Below are 23,516 nucleotides of genomic sequence, written 5' to 3' on the forward strand. Positions count from 1 at the left end.
ATAGCACTTTTCTGCACTGCTAAAAATAGTGTGGCCGAGGTTTTGCGTGTAACTGAGCGTTTTTGTTATAGTTTTGGGCGTCTCTTAACCAAGATAAATCAAAGGGGTTCAGGTTAGGTCACTGGGGTACAAAGCCTAAATGTTTTGCCGGCATCAGATGGGACTCCGAACACTTACAGTATTTGAGGGTTCCTTTACATCAATATGGCAATATTGGGCCTCACTTGGATTTTCAGATTCATCAGTTTGGAGACAAGCCCAGGCATGGATGTGTAGGGGGCTGTCTTTATTTGCACGAGCACAAGTTTGCAATGTCTTCGTGATTTCTAAGCTTATATATGTATTGCAGGTGTTGCATTGTACAAGAAACAAAGTACAGTCCATGCAAAGAATTTTTGCTACTTCTGTGTGGCGCTCTCAATGAGAGCCTATGCGTCGAGATAATGTTTCTCCTTCTGGCAGCAGGTGCAGCTGGTCTTAAGCACTTGTTTGTTCATCAGCTTGTTTCAAAGTTTTTCTTTTTTTAAAAAGCAAGCCATCCCTTCCTCCTAGCTGTGTTTAATATACGATTAAGTGTCCATTTGCTTAATTTGTTTGCCCCTACTGGTCATAGGAGTGAGGGTCCTTTGTGGGGTTTTCTTAAGGAAGTTGCCGAAACATTCCATTTCTTCACTGTACGGTTTTTCTTGGAATACCTATGCAGTCTGTCTCGAAGCCAGATGACAAAAGTTCTTATTGAGCCATTATTTCCTGTACCGATCTATTGGCAGTCTTACCTCCCCTTTCTCGACAAGTGTCTTAAAGCGGGTTCAGCGAATGTATGTACAATCAGCCGCAAAGACTTTCTTTTTTAAACTTCACACATCAACCTTATATGTCAAAACGTGGCATGCTTTGTGTATTGCCGTGATGCAGTGTTTTTTTTTTTTTTTTTTTTTTTTGGGGGGGGGGGGGGGGCGGGGGACTTTCTTCAACGGACTCTCACAAAGAACATGGATATTATAAGGCTTTTGCTTAAAAAGAAGCTCCTGAGGCGCCATGTGACCTTTTTGTGCTCACGGGACTTTTTAGCCTGTTCAAGAGCCGCATGACCGATCGCCACGCAGAGCCACCACGCTTATCTAAGTCTCTGTTCAGAGAACAATGTGCTATGGTGCGGGGGTATATGCTGCGCAGGATCGACTTCTTGCCTGGTTACATTTACTTGATGCATGTCTCCCGGAATTTTGATGTGATCAAAGTGAGCTCGATGCTGGTGTGACTGCGTATTGACTGGCTGCGGAATGCGAGCTATTTAAATTGCTCGAACTACTTCCATGCAATAAAAAAAAAAAACCCAGAGGCATGGCACAGCGGTAAAGCGTTCGGCTGGGGATCCGAAGAATGGAGGCTCGATTCACGGATAGATACTAATTTTTTTGTAATCAGGAGTAGCCGCACACCTCTTTAGCGTTGATAGGCAACGCCGGCAGAGCTTGGTGAGAAGGCTGCACATTTGCCCTTGGCTGTGACGCCCCGGCATACGCACACAGCATACGGCATACTCGAAGCTCAACTCGGTCCCTCGTAGTGAAGCGTTTCGCTTCAAACACCTGCGCCTCTCCTAGTGACGTCACTCGGCGAGCTCGCGCAAGCGCAGCTGTGGCTAAAGGTGATCACATGTACGCCATATCCGGTGTAACCTAGACTAGTGAACAAAAGAAGCGGACAAGTAGATATCACGGGATAGTGGGACTAACGCGAGGAACCACTTAGGTGTTTTAAGGGTGCTGTAGAGTGGTTGGCTTCGGATTGTTTTGCGGCACTCGAGTCAACGCATTGGTGAGAGAAAGAAAAAGGATCCGTACGCTGTCGCATGGGAGCGCAACCTTTGATGTGAAATTTGCGTTCCCTGATCCGTAGTGCAAAATAAAAGAAACGCCGCCGGTTCATCGGGCGTCTTTTTTTGGCTCCTATCTAGCCTCAGAGGCCTACTTGTTCTAACGAGACCATCATGGAAGTGAGCAACCACGCTCGCAACAAACCAGCTGCACGGGCACTATAGCTGCGCAGTTCCCATGTGATTGGGGGTTGCGAAGTTCAATACCATTGAACATCACTCTGTTTTTGATAACCTCTTTCTGCTGAAGGTCCTTCTTCTAGAATTGTCTTTAATCAACTTAAAAGGCGACGAGACTAACGAATACTTGTTTTAGCTGAAAATGTGTTCAAAGAGATCACCTAGATATGGGCTTTTTTATTTTCTGGGGTGAACATTCTCTCATTTGCATCACATTCAATGCGCAGCGTTGAGCTTCAACCGCTGGCTACAGCGGCACTGTTGAGCCTGTTGGACGGGAAGACTTCTCTGGTCCTGTCCAGAGCCAGCGGGTGAAGGAAGATGAAGAGAAAATCAAGGCAGCGCCGTCCACTACTCTCAGCACACAACTGTGGAACACAGCCTTCGGGAGCGAGTGAGCCCATCTCGATTTCCTCCCCGGGTCTCTGTTCCGGAGCGCAGTGTGATTTATTCATTCCAGCCGCTGCGAATGGTGCCACGTATGACCGAGTCAATCTTTCTAAAATTGCACTTTTAAGGCGAGGCAGCTGCAGGATATTGCGATAAGGTGTTATGCGCATGTTCGTGGGAATGGTCCAAGCGTCTGTCGCGTATCTAGATTTGCTTTTAACGCTTGTCTTTCGCTCGCACCTAGCAGTTAAACCTGCAACTGAAAAACCGGTAAGCTTCGTTTTTGAAAGTATTCGGGAGAAACTGGGTGATATTTGAGCCAAATTTTATGAACCTATTGACAGAAATGATCTATGTCTCTTGTTTCGAAGCAATATTTTGTTTCAGAGTTTTGTCCTGCTCTCATGACGAATATTTAAGATTGCCTTCCTAGAAGAATGGGATGCGTTTTTGAAAATGAATCCCAAACAACTCGCAAGCATGCCTTGGGAGAATATACGATTACATTGATTGTTATGTTGAGTTGGCCAATAAGCCACTAAAAATTCACAAATATTTTAAGAATTATCTGGAATTCCTCTGTACATTCTCCTTTTTGTTTTTCTTGCGGTGACAGCCTGCCTCAACTTACGCTGGCTCACCATTACTGAAAAATGGCGACAGTAACATAGCAGTTCACCTGCCGATGAAGATAAAAAATAAGTTGACGTAGGTAAATGGAAAATACCTGATAATTATTATAGTTGTTTTAAATCCTAAATATGCATGCTTATGAAAAAAAGCCAAAAAGACCGAAAAAGAAATGACGACCCTGTGAACTTGAGAAAACCTTTTCAAAGTTTCGAAACATTTATCAATACTACTTCTCGAACTTTATATATTGCCACTGGTAAAAAATCGTAAACACATTTACAGCCATAGAAGAGGAGTTGAAGGTGTACATCTATTCCGTTTACCCAATGCGGTTTTGGGTTTTTGGATGTCAGCGTCGAAAAAATAAAAGAATAAATATTTTGCACATGCAGCTCCAGCTCTCAATCCAAGCCCGCGCTATGTAGTAAAAATCTCAAACTGTGTTGTGCTTTAGCTCTGGTTAACCCTAGTTCAATTGCGATAGCAACGGCGGAAGCTTCCTTTGCCTACTACTTTATTCCCCTATCACGCCCTATCAGTGTAAGGTGATACATTATTGGGGACACTTATGGTCATCCTTTAGGGGTATGACGCGAGAGCGTAAGCGACCAGCCCACATATAAAGTCATGCTTCAACCAAGCTGTATGGACGTGTCTGCTTATCGTTGGGGTAACAAGAATGCAAACGGTTCTGGCAGGCTGATTATGATATCGCCCTCCCATATGGAAGGAGCGACCCGAGTTGGCAGCTCCCGCATGTGGCATAGGAGTAATGTGAATTCCAATGATATGGCAGGCTGATTTTCTTATGAGGAGACCGTAGATAACGCCTAGTCACGGCATACCTCCGGCCACCCGAGGTCTCTCTTTTGCTGTCGTAGTGTTGCTTTCGCAAAAAAACGAAAGGTTTTGGTATAACCTTGACAATATTGAAAACATCAGCCCTCGTGATGTCTGGTTCTTGTATGTGGTATGACTGAGTATAATAATGTGGCATTAGGAGTCAGCAAAAACTCTAGGAGACGAAATTCTATTGCTTTAAAGAAAGCAGATTCAATGAGTGATAAAAGCGTTGTATACAGTTTCCCAATATTTGACCACTAGGTCTTCCTACAGCCTACAACGTTTAGCGCCAGAAGCTACAACCTGAGCATTTCCACGTGTACCGAAACAAATTAGAAGCTTCACGATGTTCGTATATATTGCCAGAATGTTTTTATATTTTTCACTTCTGTCATAAAGATATTTTATATAACAGCACAAAGTACCCCACCAGATTACTTTACACCGCACCAGTTACCCTAATTATTTCCATTGTTACGAGGAGTGGACCAGTTGCAGTCTCAAGAGCTACAAACACGTGGCCCTGAAATAGTTACTACGTCCTGCAGCCATACTTGTCAGATCAGGAGTGCTTCAATGCAGAACCATTCGGATGCCCATATATGGGGTATTCAGGCCGGTTTACACGGAAAGAGCAAGATATTACGTCACATGTAAAGAGAGCAAGATATTACGTCAAAGTTTGGGGGTGGCCCTCTACTTTAGCAACGCGCTATAAACGTCAAAATCAGTGTCATTGTCGTTATGGTGCAACGACAACACGAGAGCTTACGTGATCCTTTTGTAATAAGACTGCGCCTAGGAAGATGAGGTTGTGCCTGCTTTTGGTGCAGTTCTCGGCGCGCAGACAGCTGAAAATATCTTCGTATGCAATTAGGTTGGGTTTCCGCACTTCATTACGCATATCAGACATTGTCCATTTACTAATGAAAGTTGTGATGGGTGTTAGGAGACACCGGGGAACCTTCCTTCACTGCAGGGACATAATGCGGGTGGGCATATTTCCTAACGTATTACTCCTGTTGCAAGTCTCCTGGGATAATAAAAGTCCTATCGGTATGTTCCTCTACTACAGACTGGACATTGTGGTTATGTGCATGCGACATCTGATAGATTAAAAGGCCAGACTGATCTTTCATGGCGGACAGGATAGGCGGTAAGCCAGTTTGCGACCTAACATTAGAGGGTTTTGTTTTTTGACGTTTACCAGGTTTGCAGCGTAATTTAACGGTATAGCTCGACAAAACGCGAAAGCCTATTTCCATGTTGTGACAAAGATTTGACCTTGAAATTACCTTCAGTCAATCTGGTGACTGAACAATGTATGGAAACGTTATCGCGTAATCACTTTGTACAGAATAGCTGTCGTGCGCCTGTTTCGCCAATTGGGAATCGTGAGCCGAGCACATCGCATCGTGATGCTCGCAATGCTTGGAAACTTTAGTGTCACTAACGGATGGAGGAATCATATCACTTGGCGGGTACAGCTCAGCGACGAAATGAATTTGTGACTCAGGTTAGGAGAGACCCCATAATGGAAGGCTCCTGAAAGTTCCACTACGTTGATTACTTTACCGTGCACTGGCATGGCCCGACACATGGGCGGCTTGCTTTTCGCCGACATAGAAAAGCAGCCGCTGCCTCAGTGATTAGAGCCCGTATCAACAGAGTGGACATTTGGGCTATTTCATGCATTACCTTGTGGCTAAACACATCGATAAAACTAAATCTCTCTTCTTCCTCTCATGTTAGCGCTGTTTACTTGCGAAGGCAATACTAGGCTTGGTCTAACCGCTCGTCACTTTGTGTCTTGTCCGTGTCCGTGGTTCCCACATTAAAATTCACCCTGCCTTGACGTTTAAATTCACATTACCCTTATGCCACGGGCACGAGCTGCCAACTCATACGGGAGGGTGATATCAAAATTAGCCTGCCAGAAGTGTTTGCATTCTCGTTACCCCTATGACAAACAGGTAGGTTGTAGAATAAATCAGCAGGCAAAAGAAAATTCCGCTGTTGCTTTCGCCATTCAACTGCGGTTAACCATAGCTAAACCACAACTAATTTTTAGTCACAAGTTCAATCTCGCATTCTTGGGCATAATGGTCGATCACCCTGACCACACACCTTACATGCAATGATGTCGTATTCAAACATGATTCCAAGCGTCGGCGTATGTGCAGGATGGTAGAGACATCGCCAGAATGTGCCACGGAATCTTGGACTTCCCCTCCTTCACCAGGAGCGGTGGCTTGTGAACTAGACGCTCAGATCAAGATGCGGGAATTGAAGCTTCGCGCCTATGGACAGCGGCAAACAGGGAAAAGGTTGGTGACGAAATTTCGTCCCGATTGATACTCCGAGAGGCAGCAAGAAGTATGCTGGCACTGAATGTCGTCTAATGGGCATTTCTGATTCGTTTTTTTTTCCTTTTTTTGCCCAAATACGTTGACCGATCAAATCGTTTTGTCTTATCCAAACCATGTCGTTTAGTCATTCAATTTTTGTGACAAGGTTCTTCTCCGCTCAGTGCCATTTCCGAGAAACAGTCTGAAGATGTGTTCTAAAACTTGTTAAAATGAGAATAGCATAACTCCTCAAGTACAATGCTTAACAATTTCCCTTCGTTACTACGTGGCGCAAAAACCAATCGCCTCTAATTTCTACGTTACTTGAATATTTTATATTTTACATTGGTGGCAGTCGTTCCATCTAACGCCTGCACGTATGATTGTTTTGCGTAATTTAATATAAATTCGACCGTACAATTTTAATCGCTGGGTTTGTTTAGTATCAATAAACGATTTACTTCACCACTTTTTCTAAAATTAGGATTTCGTTTTAGGGATTAGTAGTGCAAATAAAACTATACGTCGTATACACGGCGCAGGGAAAACTTAATCTTGTGGAACACCAAGAAACATTTTCGAGCGCTGAGAGTAACCTTCAATGCGCTAGCTAACGTTTCGACATGCGAACTTATCTTCGTCGAAGTGAAGACAAGCCCGGAGGAAGGCATGTTATCCAGGCGAAACTTTCGCTCGCGTACCGAGGCTTCCCCACAACCATCTGTTTTATTTTTGTACTAGATGTCGAGCAGGAAAACGTTTTCTTTGCTATTCTTGAAATGGGGGCAGCACTGGCTCTATGCATGGTTACGTCTGGCAACGGTGTTTCTTTGTGTTACCTGACTAATGTGACAAAATGACTTGATGCTCTGTCTGATAGGGCTTTGAGACAGTACTAGTAATCATTGCGGATGCAGGATCAAATCCTGCCTCGGCGGCTGCTTTTCAATGGAGGCGACAGGCACGGCGCCAATGTGCTGTGCGATGTCAGTGCACGTTAAAGAACCTCAGGGTGTCGAAATTTCCGGAGTCCTCCAATACGGCGTCTCTCATGCCTGAGTCGCTTTGCGACGTTAAAACCCCACAAACAAAATAGTAATCATTGGCAAGTTTTGGCATTCCAGGTAGGTTTCTGCGTTGCTTTAGATTTTGCACCGATGATACCGTATCATGGCGTGGTTACCCAATTCTGAGTTTTTGGAAAATGGTATTATTTGCTCAAAATATTACAGTAAACTAACGGTAGAACACGCATTATCGGTCATGAGGCAAATTTCTTTCATGTGCCTCTTTCATGACATAAGAACAAACGTAATATGACATACAGCGCTGAACAAGAAATCGAACGGCTTTGCATATATCTGTGCTAGGCCTAGACTAACGGCTGCAGTGTGGGATGTATGTACGTCTAGTAGTTGTGACTGACGCCACAAATCGAAGAGCGGACAAGGAATAACATATGGCGCGAAAGCCCACAGTGTGTATTGCGCTATTCACAAAGAGCTTGGTGCCATCAAATGGCTCAAGTTCCAACTCCATTAGATGGAATCAGCCGTTAGAATGCGTTAAATCGGAATACCTGCAATGTGCCGCTTACAAAACAATTCGCGTAAATGCTAACTTCAGTTTCGTTCATGTCCTGGGAAGAACTTGTCTGTGTTATGCATGGAGGCTGCACCATTATTTTCTTATATTATTAATGAATACCATCGCAGCGCTGCATTTCGGGAGCAGGTGTGGCGTCTAGTTTGATACCCAAGAAGTGCACGCATAATGTTTATCAGCCGCGTGAACACCGGGCTGATTTTCTCGGAGAGAATGAAAGCAATGCTCTTCTGCATTTCGACTATTGTTCAACAAAAATGCACCTGGCGTCCTTATGTAGACAGGTATGATTTCTTAAGGTCGTAGTCATACTCCGTCAACCTGATGGTCAGGCAGCTGTCAAGCTGTATCTATAAATATCTTGCTCTTTGACGGGGAGACTACGAACGATTGGCCATCCACCGATTTGTGCTCCTGTGCTATTTCAGCTCCCTTTCTCATTATGTTTTGAAAGCTAAGCTCCTGTTTGCAGGGTTTCGCGTTGCCGTGGCCATTGCAGTAACAGTAGCAGCCACGGTCTCTAATGTAGACCTGTTGCCTGGGAAAAGCCTCGGAGCGTTCTAACTGTACAAAGTGGGCATGGGTTACCATGGAATGAAGGCAAGCCAAGAGGGGAGGAGGGCGCAGTGCGTTTGTAGCAGTTCAAGTATGTTTCACTACATAGGTAGATCTGTCAAGAACCCATTCGATACGTTTTGCGTAGTGTAATACTGTGGTAGTAGTAGTGGTCAATATAGGGTCGTAACTTTGGAGAGTAACAGAACGATCGTTCTTCATTGAAAGAATAGGGTTTACTAAGAATGGATGAGCAGTTGCGAGAGTGAGAAATGCGCAGTTCTAGGGAAGTATTAGTTTTTCCTTTACAGTAACAGCTTTTCAGCGCCCTTTCCCTAGGTTTCATGTTTTAGTTGTGGGAAACTGAACTAGAGTTACTATGTAGTAAATCTAAACTGAACAAGCAAGTTCTATGCCAATATCTGGATGTCACTCGTGAATCACTTACCTCCCCCACAGAGCTCAATGAGCTATCTGTATGTATTGCGCGACACCACGGCCCATATGAGCCCCCACGCCTAGCCTTATATATGGCATCATCGTCACCAGGAAAAATAAATCCTGGTGGATGAGCCGATGACGAGTGTTAGAAACTTTAAGAGCCCTCGGCGGAGCCAACACACTGCTTTGGCCCAATATTGTCGTTATCGGCATCTCTGGCCTGATCTGATGCAGGAAAACCGACAGCCGCGTTTTCGCATTCTCCCCTTTGCTTTCACTTCCCTATTTTTTTAAACTATCCCGTGTCCTCGTTTGTTTGCTTTTCCCCTTTTTTCTGGCGGCGAAGGTTAAACTTGGGGGGTATAAAAACCATATGTAATGCAATATTAGGCTTTAGTTATAGTGCACAGCTGGCATGGGCAAGATTTGTATGCGAGACCTTGTACAGCCCCCTTCTTGGGCATCACTGAATAACTGGCGCTATAGCTCCTGTTATTCATTTTTTTTTTATGAATATGATGATCCTTGGACAAGGAAGCGGCCCGATGTAACGTTTTTCCGAAAGCAGCACTCTTAGTGAAAAGAAAGAAAAATAAGCGATAATCTCCTTCCCATTAAATCTTGAAAAATCGGTGGCAGATGCCTTTGGTGCAGAATAAATGGTGACAAATAGCGAGCACGGACCTCTTGCTTGCACACGACTGTAATGCGCAATTCACAAACCTGTCTAATATAAAGTCTGCGGAGCACATATAAAGCCGCCTCCATCACTGCGCTCCGATCCTTGGCCACAATCCGAAGTGAGATTTTAAAAACTGGCTCCATACCCCTGAACAAAAAAGAATGCTTCAAGGTCTTGTCGATAAAAATGCAAGTGTCCACAGCATAAACTTCATAAAAACAAATCAATCGCGGTAAAGCACGTTGTCCTTACATTTGCCTTCAGTACTCTCCTTGCCTTAGTTGATATTGGCGACCTGAGAATTAACGTTGAACACTGCATACGCAATTTGTGATGGTGCTTCAAGTGCCAGAACCCGGACCCTCAGACTTCTCGCGGCCGCTAGACATGGGCGAAGTGAGCCTCAAAAGAGCATTCAACCAAAGTCTGTGCGGAAACTACCTTTCTCTGCGGTCACTGTAAAGGAGAACCCCTTGTTTACTACATGTCTTGCCTTACCTCAAAGACAGTAAAAAAGTAATCTCAAACAAAGGAACTTGATAATATAGGATTTAGAAAATTACACGAACAGAACAAAAGCTTTCTTCTAGCTCCGCGCATTTCAGTTTTGAGCAGAAAAGTTATTTCAAAACAGTGCGACTGGGCGGGGAGGGAGGCTACACTGCTTTTCGGCCCAAGCCACACAAAGTGAGCCTGAGGCATCGTAAACCACGCCCCAGGCAGAAGCAGGCCGCACCGTCTACCACCTTAAAAGAAGGGTTTGGCATTTTGCAGGTCGGCGAGAGTGAAGGTCTCTTCCCCACAAGGCGAGGTCAAAGACACAAATAATGAAGGAGGGGGGGGGGGAGAGGAGGTTAAGCATGACTTGAACCAAGTGATAGAAAGGTGTGAGTGTTTCAGGGCATTTTTCTGCGGACACCTGGATTTAATGTTCCGCCGTCACAACGTTCCAACGAGCCTTCTTTCTTCGCACCTCGCTATTGTCTTTCGCCTCTACCAACTACCTTATCTGTCTTCTTCTTCTTCCTTTTCTTCTTCTTCTTTTCCTTCGTCTTATTTTGCAGCTTTTTTTACTGCTTCTTTCTCTTTTTTTTTAATATTTTTGTTCTTCTTCTTTTCCTTATTTTTCTTCTTTCCTCCTCCAATACCTGGCCCAGCTCTCGGTCTATACCACGTGACAGTTGTTAGGCAGTGGCGCGACGCCCTGCGGAGCATACGGAACACGGTGCCACGCCGACGGCTTGATACCCTAGCGCAGTATAGCTTTCGCTACAAAATGTGTCTGCGGCATTGACTCAGTACCTTTAACAGGCAATGAGACCAGCGTAGGTGGCGCTATGCCGTCGATGTCGGACGGATGGTGCCGCTTCTTGATTTGCTTAAAAGGGACAGGCCCCGAGTGGTAGCAATGCAAAAAGATAACCAGTTATTTTTCCATTTATACACAAAAGTAATATATTACATGAAAATATTTCACGGTAAGCTCGACAATATAGAGGATCTGCTTTTGCAAAATAAAATCTTGTAGTCGGAGATTTTGACGCCCATTCATCTCTTTGGGGTAGCGATAAGGCAGATAATCTATACAACAACTTTCATAGAATATTTTTTGTCCAACAAATTTGTTTATAGAGCTCGGATAAGACCACTTATTGCTTCTCAATATCATATAGAATCAGATGTATAGATTTGTCGATTAGTTAACCTTCTAATTTTACCGATATTAAAGAAGAGGAGGAGGAGGAAGCAACTATATTCAACGCTTTACTAATCGTCAAGCATGTCCTGGGCCAGGGTCACCAAGGCCAACTGATCATTCAGCTGGTCAGAGGCTAACCAAGACCGCCACGTTGGGGGAGGAGGGTGTGGAAAGTGGGGTGATTGAATGGCGACAGGGAATGAAAACATACAATACTCCAAGTTTACATAGTATCGGAACAATTAAAGGAAAGTGTTAGACAATCCATACCTAAGCGATCACCCGCCTGGAATGATCAGTGTATCATCCTCACATCAATCATCCCGCAGGATCCCTTGTGGTGGAACACAATTTAGGTGACTGGCAATTTATTTGATAAGCCGGTTAGATGCAGTTCAGAGTACCGTGGCGTAGACAAAATGAATGAAATGTCGACTACATGCATTCCTGCTGCACGTCTGTCAATTTCCAAGTTCAAAGGAGGAGAAATTTTGGTGTACCCGAGATTGTAGAGACTAGAAAAAAAAATGCAGAACAAGGCCTGGGGTCCCTTTCGAAGATACACTTCGCATGAATACCTTTGAATTCAAAAAAGGCGAGCAGAAGCATGCCACATCCGTCGAAATATTGAGAAATCTTCATGTCACAATTGTATCTACTCCACGAGCACCTTTATGACCTAGGAAAAACGTGGAAGTATGTTGGAAGGCTGACTAGCAGCTACTCGCCGTTTACAGTTATTTTTGGTTGACAGACATATTAGGGGAATACTTAGCCGCAGTTTCCAGTTCTTCACTCCATGCACAATCCCTTTTGAAGCAAAAAAGATCCATGAAATACAAACGCTGCCAATAAATGAAAGGCACGTACAAAGCCTATGATAGTTTCACTAATCTCAGGGTAAGCGAACCGCACCAAGGACTGACGAATTACTTTTCTGAATGCTGGCGCAACAATCTTTGTAGTTGCACAACTGATGCATTAAACAGAATGATAGGAGGAAAAGTTTTCGAGGCCTGGAAGAGCAACCGTTAGTGTCTTTTCTGAAACCTGGAAAACCGACAATCTCACGTAGTAATAGTAGGCCTGTACGCAATGACAAGCTGCCAAGACAAATAGTCGTCGCAATTTTCGGGTAACTTTTGTTCTACATTCACAAGCACTTCTCGACATTATGAGAGTAGATAGGAAGAAGGGTGAACTGTCTACCACGTTCGTCTTGATAATACTCCCCGTGAAGCATTCATGAATAAAGAGCAGTGCCTGCCCGTCATTTTCGATCAGTAGTAATTGAAGAGCAGGCCTGGAGGTACGGCAGTCTCAGTAAGCAAGTATATCTAGGCATCCACTGTAGGATGTTGGCTTCCTGGCTGATTTCCTTGCAAACCATGCATTTACTGCGCGCTTAGGAGTGAACCCGTTTGAGCACTTTGTTCGGGAAAGTAATGTCTCAAATCATTATCTTAAGCATTACTACATTTGTTGTTCAAAGGAATTATAACGCCACATTAATCCGCGAATTCATAATATATCCGTTATAAATAAACCAGCCAGCCCCTATTGCTTGTGTTTTCGAGATATGGCAAGCGCTTTTCCCGCATTCCGAAAATCAAGCTTCGAAAATAACTCGTGAATGTGAAAGTAAAACAGGCAATAGAAAAAATTCCGGTTCCCCCAAGTGTACTTGGGCGAACCGGAAAGTTCTCAAGATTGTTTACCGACCACAAACATGGCGTAAGGAACAACCACTCAATGAACGCCAATGTGAACCATGCGCAAGAACACTCTAAATGATTGGAACAAACCACTATTGTTGCCAAAGGAATGAACTTGTTAATCGGCGGCTGCGGGAATCACTAATCATTTTACTAACGCTAGCTGCCATGATCCGGATGCTAAGGACTACGATAGCCATTTGCTCATGCTCGTTATGTCACATCTTGCGTATGCAAGTGATCACAATGTCTTGTCCAGAGGAGAGAACAAAAAACTCATAAGGTGTTTCGAAACGTCTAGAACTTCGGAATTGGTCATTGACGACTATTCACTTCCTTCATGGTGTATCTATTCAGTTTGTGTTCACCATCACTTGATAGCTTCTACATCCTGGAATATGTAGACGCGCGAGAAAAGGTTTCCAGATTAATATAAATCGACCACATGGAAGGGCACAAAAGGGCTTTATTTCTCCCCACAGATGTCAGTAGCATTTCTGTTTTTGCTGAAACGACGATTACTGTCTGATCCTAAGCTACCCCAGAAAAAAAAAAGAACATTCTACCCATTATAAGCGGAAACAATTTTCTAAATTTCATATTTTAAAAGTTGTCTCTACCATGTAAAAACAACCGCAAAAGTAAGCGTCTTATTCCTTCAATATACTCAAGGTATTCTTGCGAATATAATGAGGGTCGGACAGAAGTTGTCTTACACATCTATCACTCAATTCTACCTTCAACCTTACATTATGGAAATGTAGTATATGGGTCTGTGTGACCATATTTTAAACTCCTCAACCCGGCAGAAAACCTGTGTTTACACCTCTCAACGTGAGCGTACAAATTATCACTCATTAATAGCCTTAGCATAAGAACTGATGGACCGTCCCTCGCTGACATAACAGCGCTCACGAGCGCAAACATACTGAAAATAAAGTTTCTTCCAAACAACCTTTGTTATCTTATCGTCACAAGGTGCACATCTAGAACACTCTTCTGTTTACCCGAATTGATCAATCCTTTGCTACTCAGTATTGTCAAAAATAAAGCAAAACCGTACGTAGTAAAACCGTAATATAGCAAGACAGCCACATTGGGTATCAGTTTTTAATGATGACTTCACGTGCGTGGAGCTGTCCAGGAAATAAATAAGATAAAAAGCAGAAGTCTACTCTGACTTGTTGAACTCATCACAGCACTCCAGTCAAGATACGCAGTTCAATGTTTCGCATTAGACATCATACATAAGATAGAACAGTCGGAGCGCAAAGGCATAAAATATGACTTCGCTATTTCTCAAGCCATGTCGACATAGATGGTAACGACAGAGCTGGTGCAAAACTCCAGCCCAGACTTATCAAATAAATGTTTACATAGGCCCTGAAGACTGCGTGTAGTTAATATGCATTAAATCAAAATATAAATGGCAGAAGTCTAGGGTCCACGAACGAAAGAAGAACTCTATTTAGTGAAGCCTAGTTTAGGATAATGTAAGCCCTGGAAGCACCAAGAGCGATCTATTTGATGTAACGTTATTTAGCCTTGATATTGGTCACACATTCCTTGCAAACAACTTTTCTAACAAAATATGCCAAATGTTTTCGTGTAAAACTTCCAGTAAATCATATCTAAATGCTTCAAGATAATCCAACAAACCGCGAAAAATATTTCAGTCAATTTTACGATAAATGATCACCTTCTCACCCAATGTTTTTTTTATGTGAATATACCAAGTCCTTAGGATGTCTAAAAGAAGAGCATGTGTTAATCAAATTCTAAACAAAAACAACGGCACAATATATACATACTACCAACAAAATTCCTACGCTCCAGATTGGCATAATAGCCTTAGTCACTTACCGCCATAGCTCCATCAGTTCCAGCACAACACGCACAGTTATATCCATATAAGCCCAAAAGAAAATACTGCCGTACCTGTCATAAAATCTCTCTTAAAGCAGTTATAATTGAGCGCCTGTGTTAGAGAAGTCATTTACCCTTGCGAAAAATGAACCTGAGAAATCAAGTGCTTCGAGAAATAGTATTCACTTGCTACAGCAATAATTCACAATGACAACTGAACTTTATTCATGTTATGATATCAACACAATGTGCAGGGCGGTTTCCCCATTGCAAAAAGGCGGCGAGAGGCAGGTTGCTCTAACCTCAACACGGACGCCGGCCATTGAATAGGATGCCGGCTATTGAAGAGGACGCCAAGGGAGATGGGTCCAGCCATGCGAAGACACGAGCCGGCCGACAGCGACGAGCAGGACGAGGCGGCCGCACCGAAGGGTGCATGACAAATTTGGGTCTCGGAGCCGACTCCGGGTTTCAGTGATTTCTTCCAACGCTACGATTGGACAGTCTAAATACAGCTATTTCTCAACAGCTATTTTATCTCAGCGCCAAATTTGTAACCAAACAGAACAGCTGAAGGCCACAAAAGTTTGGCACTTTTGCCTGGCCTTGAATTGATCCGTGCTTTCCAAAGAAATAATTACATTGTTCAATAGATGTTCACAATGTTTTATAAATTTTATAGCTATATTGTCCTTGTCAGAGTAGCTTTAGTGCAATCTCGCCTAAAAGTTAGCTAAAACGTTACAGTCACGTTTTGCTTTTTGGAACCCGTAGAAAAATAGACAAAATTTGTGCCACAGAACGTTATTAAAGAATTCCTATTTAACATTCCAAACAACTGTTTTTATCTTCTTCACTCAAGATAACACGCACTAAGGGAACAAACTGAAACTACAGTGAAAAAAGTTTCAGTCCAGTGTCTGCCTGATGGAAAAGATGTATCCGCCGCAGTTTATAACCTGCCGCGTGCCCAATTAAAGGGTTGATATCGGATGTGTGATTTCTGCACATCGCTCTTCGTAAACATAAATGTTCAAAAGACAATGGGTCTTCACACTCTCGTGAAGGTACAAGTCAGGGTTGCACATCGACAGATTGCACTCTCCTCGTCAGGGTGCAAACGAAGTGCTGGGCATATTTTCTGGGACCTTTCAAAAGTTCGCAGTGCCAACTGCCTCCCTTTGCAACCGCTTGGCGCGGCCACGTTACTTAGCTTGCGTGATGGTAATTCGGAACGTATACTTTGAATCGTGGTGTTCGCCAGGTTGTGCACCGCGTTCAGCTGTCGAGCTGCAATAGGAAGATTACATCAGTCCTTAGAGTGGCGCCGCACACGTATAGCACGGCTGTCAAGCTAGGCCGCAAAAGCTTGGAAATAATAGGTCGTCTTTGCAACCTATTACACACAAGACATTCCTAGAGAAATTAACGTATTTCCTATCCTATCCTAATAGGTTGTCTTTACAGTTGCTTGATTTTGTATGTCCCCTTTCCTAAAAAGGCTAGTAAAAGTACCAAACGAAACATTCCAAGTTGCCAAAAAAAAGAGCAAGGGTGCCACCCTGGATTTCGTATCGCCAAGTAGGGGTAGTAAAATATCCAATGGTGTGCAACGTTGGCATCATCGGAAAGCCATGTATGTGCAGTTCCTTATAGGTGATGGCCTAAGGTCCCTGTTGCTTAGAAAATGCAGCGTCTTCATCGTCACCGTCGTCGTCGTCAATGTCGGCGCGAGAGATTATAATTGGCAGTGATTTAGCTCCGGTTAAACCTAGTTGCAAAAACCGCTGCATGGCTACGCTTAGGATAGCTTAGGCTACGCGCTGCGCAGCGGCTGGGCTCTCCTTCTTCATAGTCGGCGAATTCTGGCCACGCTCTAAATACATACCTCTTCTCCGTACGAAAAACGGAGCCAGTGATGCGCCGCTGGCGCCGGCTGAGGTTGACTTCATTTCTCCGGCACCGGCGGAGCGCGTGGCGAAGCGCGGTCGGGACGGCAGATCCGACACACCTGCTCCTGCCTCTGACGTCACGCGGCTCCTCGCGCGTGCGCAGCTTCGGCCCCGCTGTGCCACTCAAAATGGCTCGCGACTAGCTTAGTGTTGCTTTCGCAACCAAATTGCAACATGCGCTTTTCCGAGCGCCTATCTATGTATGTGCGGCGGCGGCTCGGCTGTGAGATAAGCGACGCTGCGCAGCAGGCACCTGGGTACGGCCGTTTGCAGGCATGATAGTCTCTTCGTTGCTATAGAGACAGAAGAGCCTTTGAGCGTAGCGAAACCGACCACTCCAGTAACAGTTACACACACAAAAAAAAGCTGTGACAAAGTTTAGTGACTGGTAGGGCCCATCGAAGTTGTGGCGTCATACGATTCGAGAACAAAGCTGAAGGGCATTCCCAAATTTTTTTGTGATCCGCTGCGGTAGTAAGAGGGTATCAATGCCTTGTTTCGCAGCTTTTTCAGTGCAGAAACGCGCCGCATTCAGCAATCGTCACAATCACACTATACGACATATGCATGCGTCCAATTTTTTAAGTGTTCAACAATTTTTAACTCCTGCCTGTCGAATCGTTGTTTGACGGTATGACGCTCTCACAAACTGCACCGTGAGTACTAATTTGGGTTATGTTCATGTCAATGGAAAAAGATGTCGAAGTTTATGACGCACGACTTCACCGACCTTCACTTCTGTGCTAATTCTTGGGCATCTTCGACATTGCCGCTTTCAAGCCGCTGATGCGACACGCAGTATGGTACCCGCAAAATTGGCATACGACGCTTGCCGGCTGCACATGTTAAGTAGTGCTGATGTCTCCTCAAGTACAAAGGAAACCATCGCTGTAATGAAAACAGCCATTGTTGAACACGCGTTGAGTAACCAGTCGCTTCAACAGCAGCTCGCACTCTGGCTGTGGCGCCGGATACTTACCTAAGCAGGTCAAGACAAGCCTGCAAATGTTATACGCTGTTTGTATGGTAATTTAATTGCCCTTTATTCGGCTGCTTCTTTGCGTCCCTGTATTTTGGGACAATTTAGGACACTTGTTAGCCGTTGTATAAGCTTGACGACCTAACAGCGTTACGCTTGCGCAACAAGATGATGAAGATGGGTCCTTATGTCGTGTGCTGACAATCCAAACAAATTTTATGACAGGGAATAATTTATTCCGCATGCATGGCGTAACTTCATGCATATGTACATTATCCAGTGCTAAAAGCAACTACCAGGGCAGGGAAGGAGCGGCGCCCACTGCTGTATGGGTACTTGAGAACATTCCTAATGCATACGAAGGAAAGAAGACGCGCTCTCGAGCTGCCAAGATGAAAGCAGGCGCTTCCGGCGTCGGCGCTAAATGCCCGTGCGCGTCGTCTGATATTCAGCGAGAACAATTTTTTTTTTCTGATATTAAACTAGCTATTTTGTAGGCCTCTGAAACTTACCAGGCATTTATTACCGATTCCTTTTGACAGGTGTTCGAAGAGAATAAAGTTATATTATCACTGGATAATAGGATCCCATTCCTTATTATGTGTGCTGTACGTCCCTACGCACGTGCTATAGCGCTGGAAAGGAAACCTTAATTTTTAGCTTCATTGAAGCTTCAACGAGTACATGACTTCTATTCGTTACATACTGTTTTTTTATATTTTTAGTGCACAGACATCATGATAATATTCCTGATCATATTGGCAACACCCCAAGTGCCAGAGATTAAATACCTCATTCTTCGCAAATTCAGGAACCAACATTGTGAGCCACAAATTGCTGGCACGCCTCTGGTTGCTGGCAGTTGCTTAGTGACATGCCCGGGTGTCAGCTAAGCACCTTTTAAAACATCGTATTGTTACCTACGATACAGTCCAACCGCTCCGACAGTCACCCTATTGTGTTTATTTTAAATAACGTGCCGGAATTATCACCTAATCAAGGCAATGCTTGGTACCGAAGTTATTAGTCTATCTCATAGCCCTTGGGTGGCACTTCTCCTACTTGTCATGAAGAGAGATTGAGAATTACGTCGCTGTGTTGAATTACGACGATTGAACAATGTTACTAAAGAGGATAATAACGCCCTCCCCAGAACCGACGAAGCTTTAAATTTCCTAAGAGGCAGCAGGTATTCCTCCTCCGTGGATCTCTAATCTGGGTACTGGCAAATTGAGGTAGACGAGAGTGACCACGGAAAGATTGAATTCACTCCTGATGGGTTGCATGAGTATCAGGTAATGCCGTTTTGCATTTTCTCACCGCCAGCAACCTTTTAAAGGCTTATGGGCCTTGTCCGAATCTGAAATGGCAGACGTTTTTCGTATAGCTGGATGAAGTGATCGTCTTCACCCCACGTTTTGCAGACCATGTTGGTCACCTTGAGGCGGTACTGCAAGCGATACAACTCCCGACCTCTTACCTTAAAAGCCGACAAATGCCCCTTCGCTTACCAAGACTTGTTTTAAACCACACCGCCAGAGGATGGGGTACTTCCCTAGCCCTAAAAAACTGTTGCCATCGCGAATTTCCGTCCGCTTCGAGACCAGAACGACTTTGCCGCTTGCTCCAGCATGTGGCAACTACTTCCGCTTTGTGCCAAACGTCTCCAAAATTGCCGTGTCCCTCAAAATTCTCTTCAAAGCAGGTGTACCATTCCGATGAAAAGAACGAAGCAGCAAGAATTTCAGAACCTTCAACGCCGCCTTCAATCACCACCCGTTCTAGCGTATTTTGATGAACAGGCTGATTCGGTGGTACGCACCGATGCGAGTAATTGTCGTTTGGCTGCCATCCTAGTTCCAGACCAAAACGTCCACAACATGTACTTGCTTACGCAAGTCGTTCATTGTCGAAGACTGAGGGCATCTATTATGCCGCTGAGAAAGAGTGCATCTCTATCGTGTGAGCAGTTATGAATTTAAGTTAATATCTGTACTGTAGACCTTTCAAAGTAGTGATGGATCGCCCCGCATTTTTCCAGCTGGCTAATATGAATGATCCTTCAGGGTGCCTTGCAAGCAGAAATCTGCGTCTGCAAAAATGACATCACAGTGACGTACACATCCAGCCTTAAACACTTAGACGCATATTGGCTTTCCCGTGCTCTCGTAACACTGCCGGACCGAAGTTGGAGAAGACACCTTCATCAACACAGTAAACTGTGGACATTCGATGCGCCACAATGTACCGACCTTGATCTTCAAGCAATAATTATTTGTGAAGTGCTATTGACAGAGAACCTACAGCCTACCAGCGTGCTTTATTTTTTTTTCTGCTGCCTTACGAGATGCTTTTCAAGAATTTTGTCCTCAACAGTCGCCATCGCTTGCCGTTCCCTAAAACCTAGGCGACGAAATTTTGCATGCCTACGGCGACGCTCCCACCTCCCTCCCCACACGACTCTCCCACGATGCTGCATGCTCCCACCACCAGGGGAACGGGGATGTTGGACGTCGCGATTTGTATTAGCAAGGAAAGCGAAGGAGGTGCGGTCAAGAGTGTATACGAGGAAGCATAGTATATCAGTTTGCGTGGTTTCCTCATACATATCATACACCGCGTACATAGAAACTCGTTTTAGTTGCGTGGAGTGGGCATGAACACTCCATGTTTGTTCTTTTTCAGAAGCTAAAACATATAAAAGCTACATACAGTGTCAAGTGGTGGCAGGTGACAAGGTCGATGGCAGCAAATAAAGAGTCTCTGTATTGGGCTGATCTGCGCCCGCAAAATGATTAAGTACTCAACGGCGGTGATAGGAGCAAACCGGCTCGCGGGCCGTCGAACAGAGAATGCCTGTCGCATGATTACTAGGAGGCTTTGCGCGGAACAGACAAGGACAAGAGAGGCACACAGGATGAGCGCTAAATTGCAACTGAAAATTGAAGGGGAAAATGTACGAACTCGAGGAAAAATATGAGCGCATGCTCTATAAAGCGCTGAATTTGCATGACTGGAAAGATAATTCAAGATAGTCAGTCATGCAAATTCAGCGCTTTATAGAGCATGCGCACATATCTTTCCTCGAGTTCGTACATTTTCCCCTTCAATTTTCAGTTGTAAGTTAGCGCTTGTCCTGTGTGCCTCTCTTGTCCTTGTCTGTTCCGCGCTAAGCCTCCCAGTAATCATGTCCCAGAACCAACTAGCCCAGAACTCTACTTTGCTGAATGCCTTTCGCGCCCGTCAACGCTCAATTTAATGATGGCGAAGAAACATCTAGATAAAGCCGCAAACAGTGACTACCCTAAAGTGGAACATTGCAGAAACACACGCGAGTGGCTGGAATCTTCCAGGTTCATCGCAACGCCTCTTCGCATCGCATCTCAATGGACGACAAAGAAAAGGTTAAAGCGTCGCCTGATGACAACGCGCTTGAACAAAAAATACAGAATCTTTTCGCGCGCTAGAATTGCAATGATACAGGCCGCATGCCGGCAGCTCTCAAAAAATAAGAAATAAAGACGAATAAAAATAAGTATGTACTAATAGGCTGCATATTTAGGTCATACCTTCACTTGAATGGCGCGCCCAAGTTTCCACATAATCACACGTGCTCTAAGAAAAACAATGGAAGTGGTGTAGATATGACTGAGTACTGCAATCATGGCAAGGATATTAGCCTCAGTACAGGTAGGAGGCATATTAGGCACCGGGGCATTGCGCCATACTATTTGTAACAGGGTATCTGCATGTTTATTGATTTTGGCAGCAATAGTGTAAAGATTCCCAGTTGACAAAGACTACAGAAGAATTTCTATCGTCACAACAATCTCTGTACGTACTTTGGCATTGACAAGATGCCGACCACATGTGTTTGTGCAATTTGCCGCAATAATGCATTGGCTCGACTGTGTGCAAAATGATGTGGGATGCCAGTGTACGTTAAAGAACCACAGGTCAAAATTTCTAGTGTTCCACTACGGTGTTCCTTATTCACCGAGTCAATTGGAACTTTAAACCACATAAACCAGCCAAACGAAACCAGCCGTTTGTGTAATAACAAGAGAACTTTGTATTGCTTACAAAGGAACGTCATCATCATCATCATCAGCCTGACTATACCCACTGCAGGGCGAAGGCCTCTCCCATATTTCTCCACTCAACCCGGTTCTGTGCAAGCTGCATCCATTTGACCCCTGCGAACTTCTTAATCTCATCCGCCCACCTAACTTTCTGCCGCCCCCTGCTACGCTTTCCTTCCCTCGGAATCCAGTTTGTTACCCTAAGCGACCATCGGTTATCCTCTCTTGGCCCTACATGTCCACATGTAGGAAAGTACTTTCCAAGGAAAGTAGTACACAACAACGTACAGAAGTAGAAAATAGTGATACACAAATGCACACGTCTGACGTTAAAATACTACAAAGCGTTTCGTCGTAGATTTCGCCCTGCTTTGTTGTTTAGGGCCAACGGCTTTCGTGTTTCATGGAGAGTGGTCAGGATGTGCGGACAGAAGATGCATGCAAACTATAGCGACGATAATCAGAAAGCAAGTGAATCATGTTCACACCTGGTCTCAAACTACAATTCTCCAGCTCCCCCAACAAGCGCGCAAACCTCTAATGCACGGCAATTTCCTACAAGCCAGTGCCTAATTCTCCTTGGTTGGTCTAGAGGCAGCGGACAGCGCAAAGGGAAAAGATAACAGCGGAGCTGCAGAGAATACGGGGGATATCAACAGCTGCGACACGTTCTCAGCGTGCTTCTTCGCCTCCTATAAGATCGCCGAGTGGGCTCAAATGTGTTCTCGTACTCATTTGTAGTTTGCGATAATAAAACAAGAACTATTTTCAAATTACATGAAAAACAAACCTTAAAGGTGCGGATACGACTTGAAAAATCAAAGATGGTTAACTAGTAAATTTTATTTTGGTTGCAGTTGTAAAATTTGAGATCTATCAGCGTGTAAAACTGAACTTGAGAAATTTTTGTTTTCGTTACATCTGCTGTAGAATAATCTGTGTTAGACCATTATGCTTGCAGGAAGGGCAGCGGAACACAATATATGGATGTTGAATAAGGGCAATGCTCCCTGCCTAGAGTACAAACCTCCCCGTTCTCTTTGTGCACCAGAACTGAGTCCCTATAAGTACACTCCGTGGAGAGAAAAAATTATATCCTCTCACCCTCCTCACATTCCTGTCACTTCTTGCACTATGCACTGATGTAGTATGCCTGCCGGCAGGCCTGTCTCACGATGTTTTCGTTTTCCTACAATTGTGTACTGATTTAAAACAGTGAAGGCGCTCCAGATGGCTCCGCGAGCTGTCTCGTGAGCGCAATTTGGTCGGTCGCATTCCTTTTGTGTGCCTCTGCTGATCGCCAACAACAACAAAAAAAGCGGGCAATTGAGATCTTCTTTCAGGAAATTACACGATAGCGGTAATACCCACAAAGACCTGGACATCCTTGTTTCTTCAGATTCAATTCGTTGCAACAAAATAATTATTTTTCGTAGCGTCACCACTAATTCCATTTAGACGGCACTCACTTAAACATGGGTGGATGGATGTTAAGAACGTCCCGTTTGAAACGGGGTGGCGATAGTAATCGCGAATCTCAACCTTTCTTTTTTATGCTTTCTAACTACTCTTCAATTTTAAGGAATTTACTTTTAGGAATGGTTATCGTTAAATATCCTTGTTTAATTTCGATTTAGCTTCCAGGCGTCCCCTCGCTGCTTTTTATC

General features: G+C 44.3%; 1 protein-coding gene across 1 annotated transcript in view; it reads left to right on the forward strand.

The window, feature by feature from the left end:
* Window positions 1-15,480, forward strand: part of LOC146184235 (uncharacterized) — a 108,998-nt gene extending 93,518 nt beyond the window's left edge. The window contains exons 4-5 of the mRNA XM_084609311.1: window positions 6,109-6,252; window positions 15,091-15,480. Coding sequence (XP_084465437.1) covers window positions 6,109-6,252; window positions 15,091-15,166 — 220 coding nt within the window. The 3' untranslated portion in view covers window positions 15,167-15,480. The remainder of the gene's footprint in view (window positions 1-6,108; window positions 6,253-15,090) is intronic.
* The last annotated feature ends 8,036 nt before the right edge of the window (window positions 15,481-23,516 follow it).

This window comes from Amblyomma maculatum, chromosome 7 (genome assembly GCF_055883805.1).
Source record: "Amblyomma maculatum isolate TAMU_Amacu chromosome 7, ASM5588380v1, whole genome shotgun sequence".
Classification (NCBI taxonomy): Eukaryota; Metazoa; Arthropoda; class Arachnida; order Ixodida; family Ixodidae; genus Amblyomma; species Amblyomma maculatum.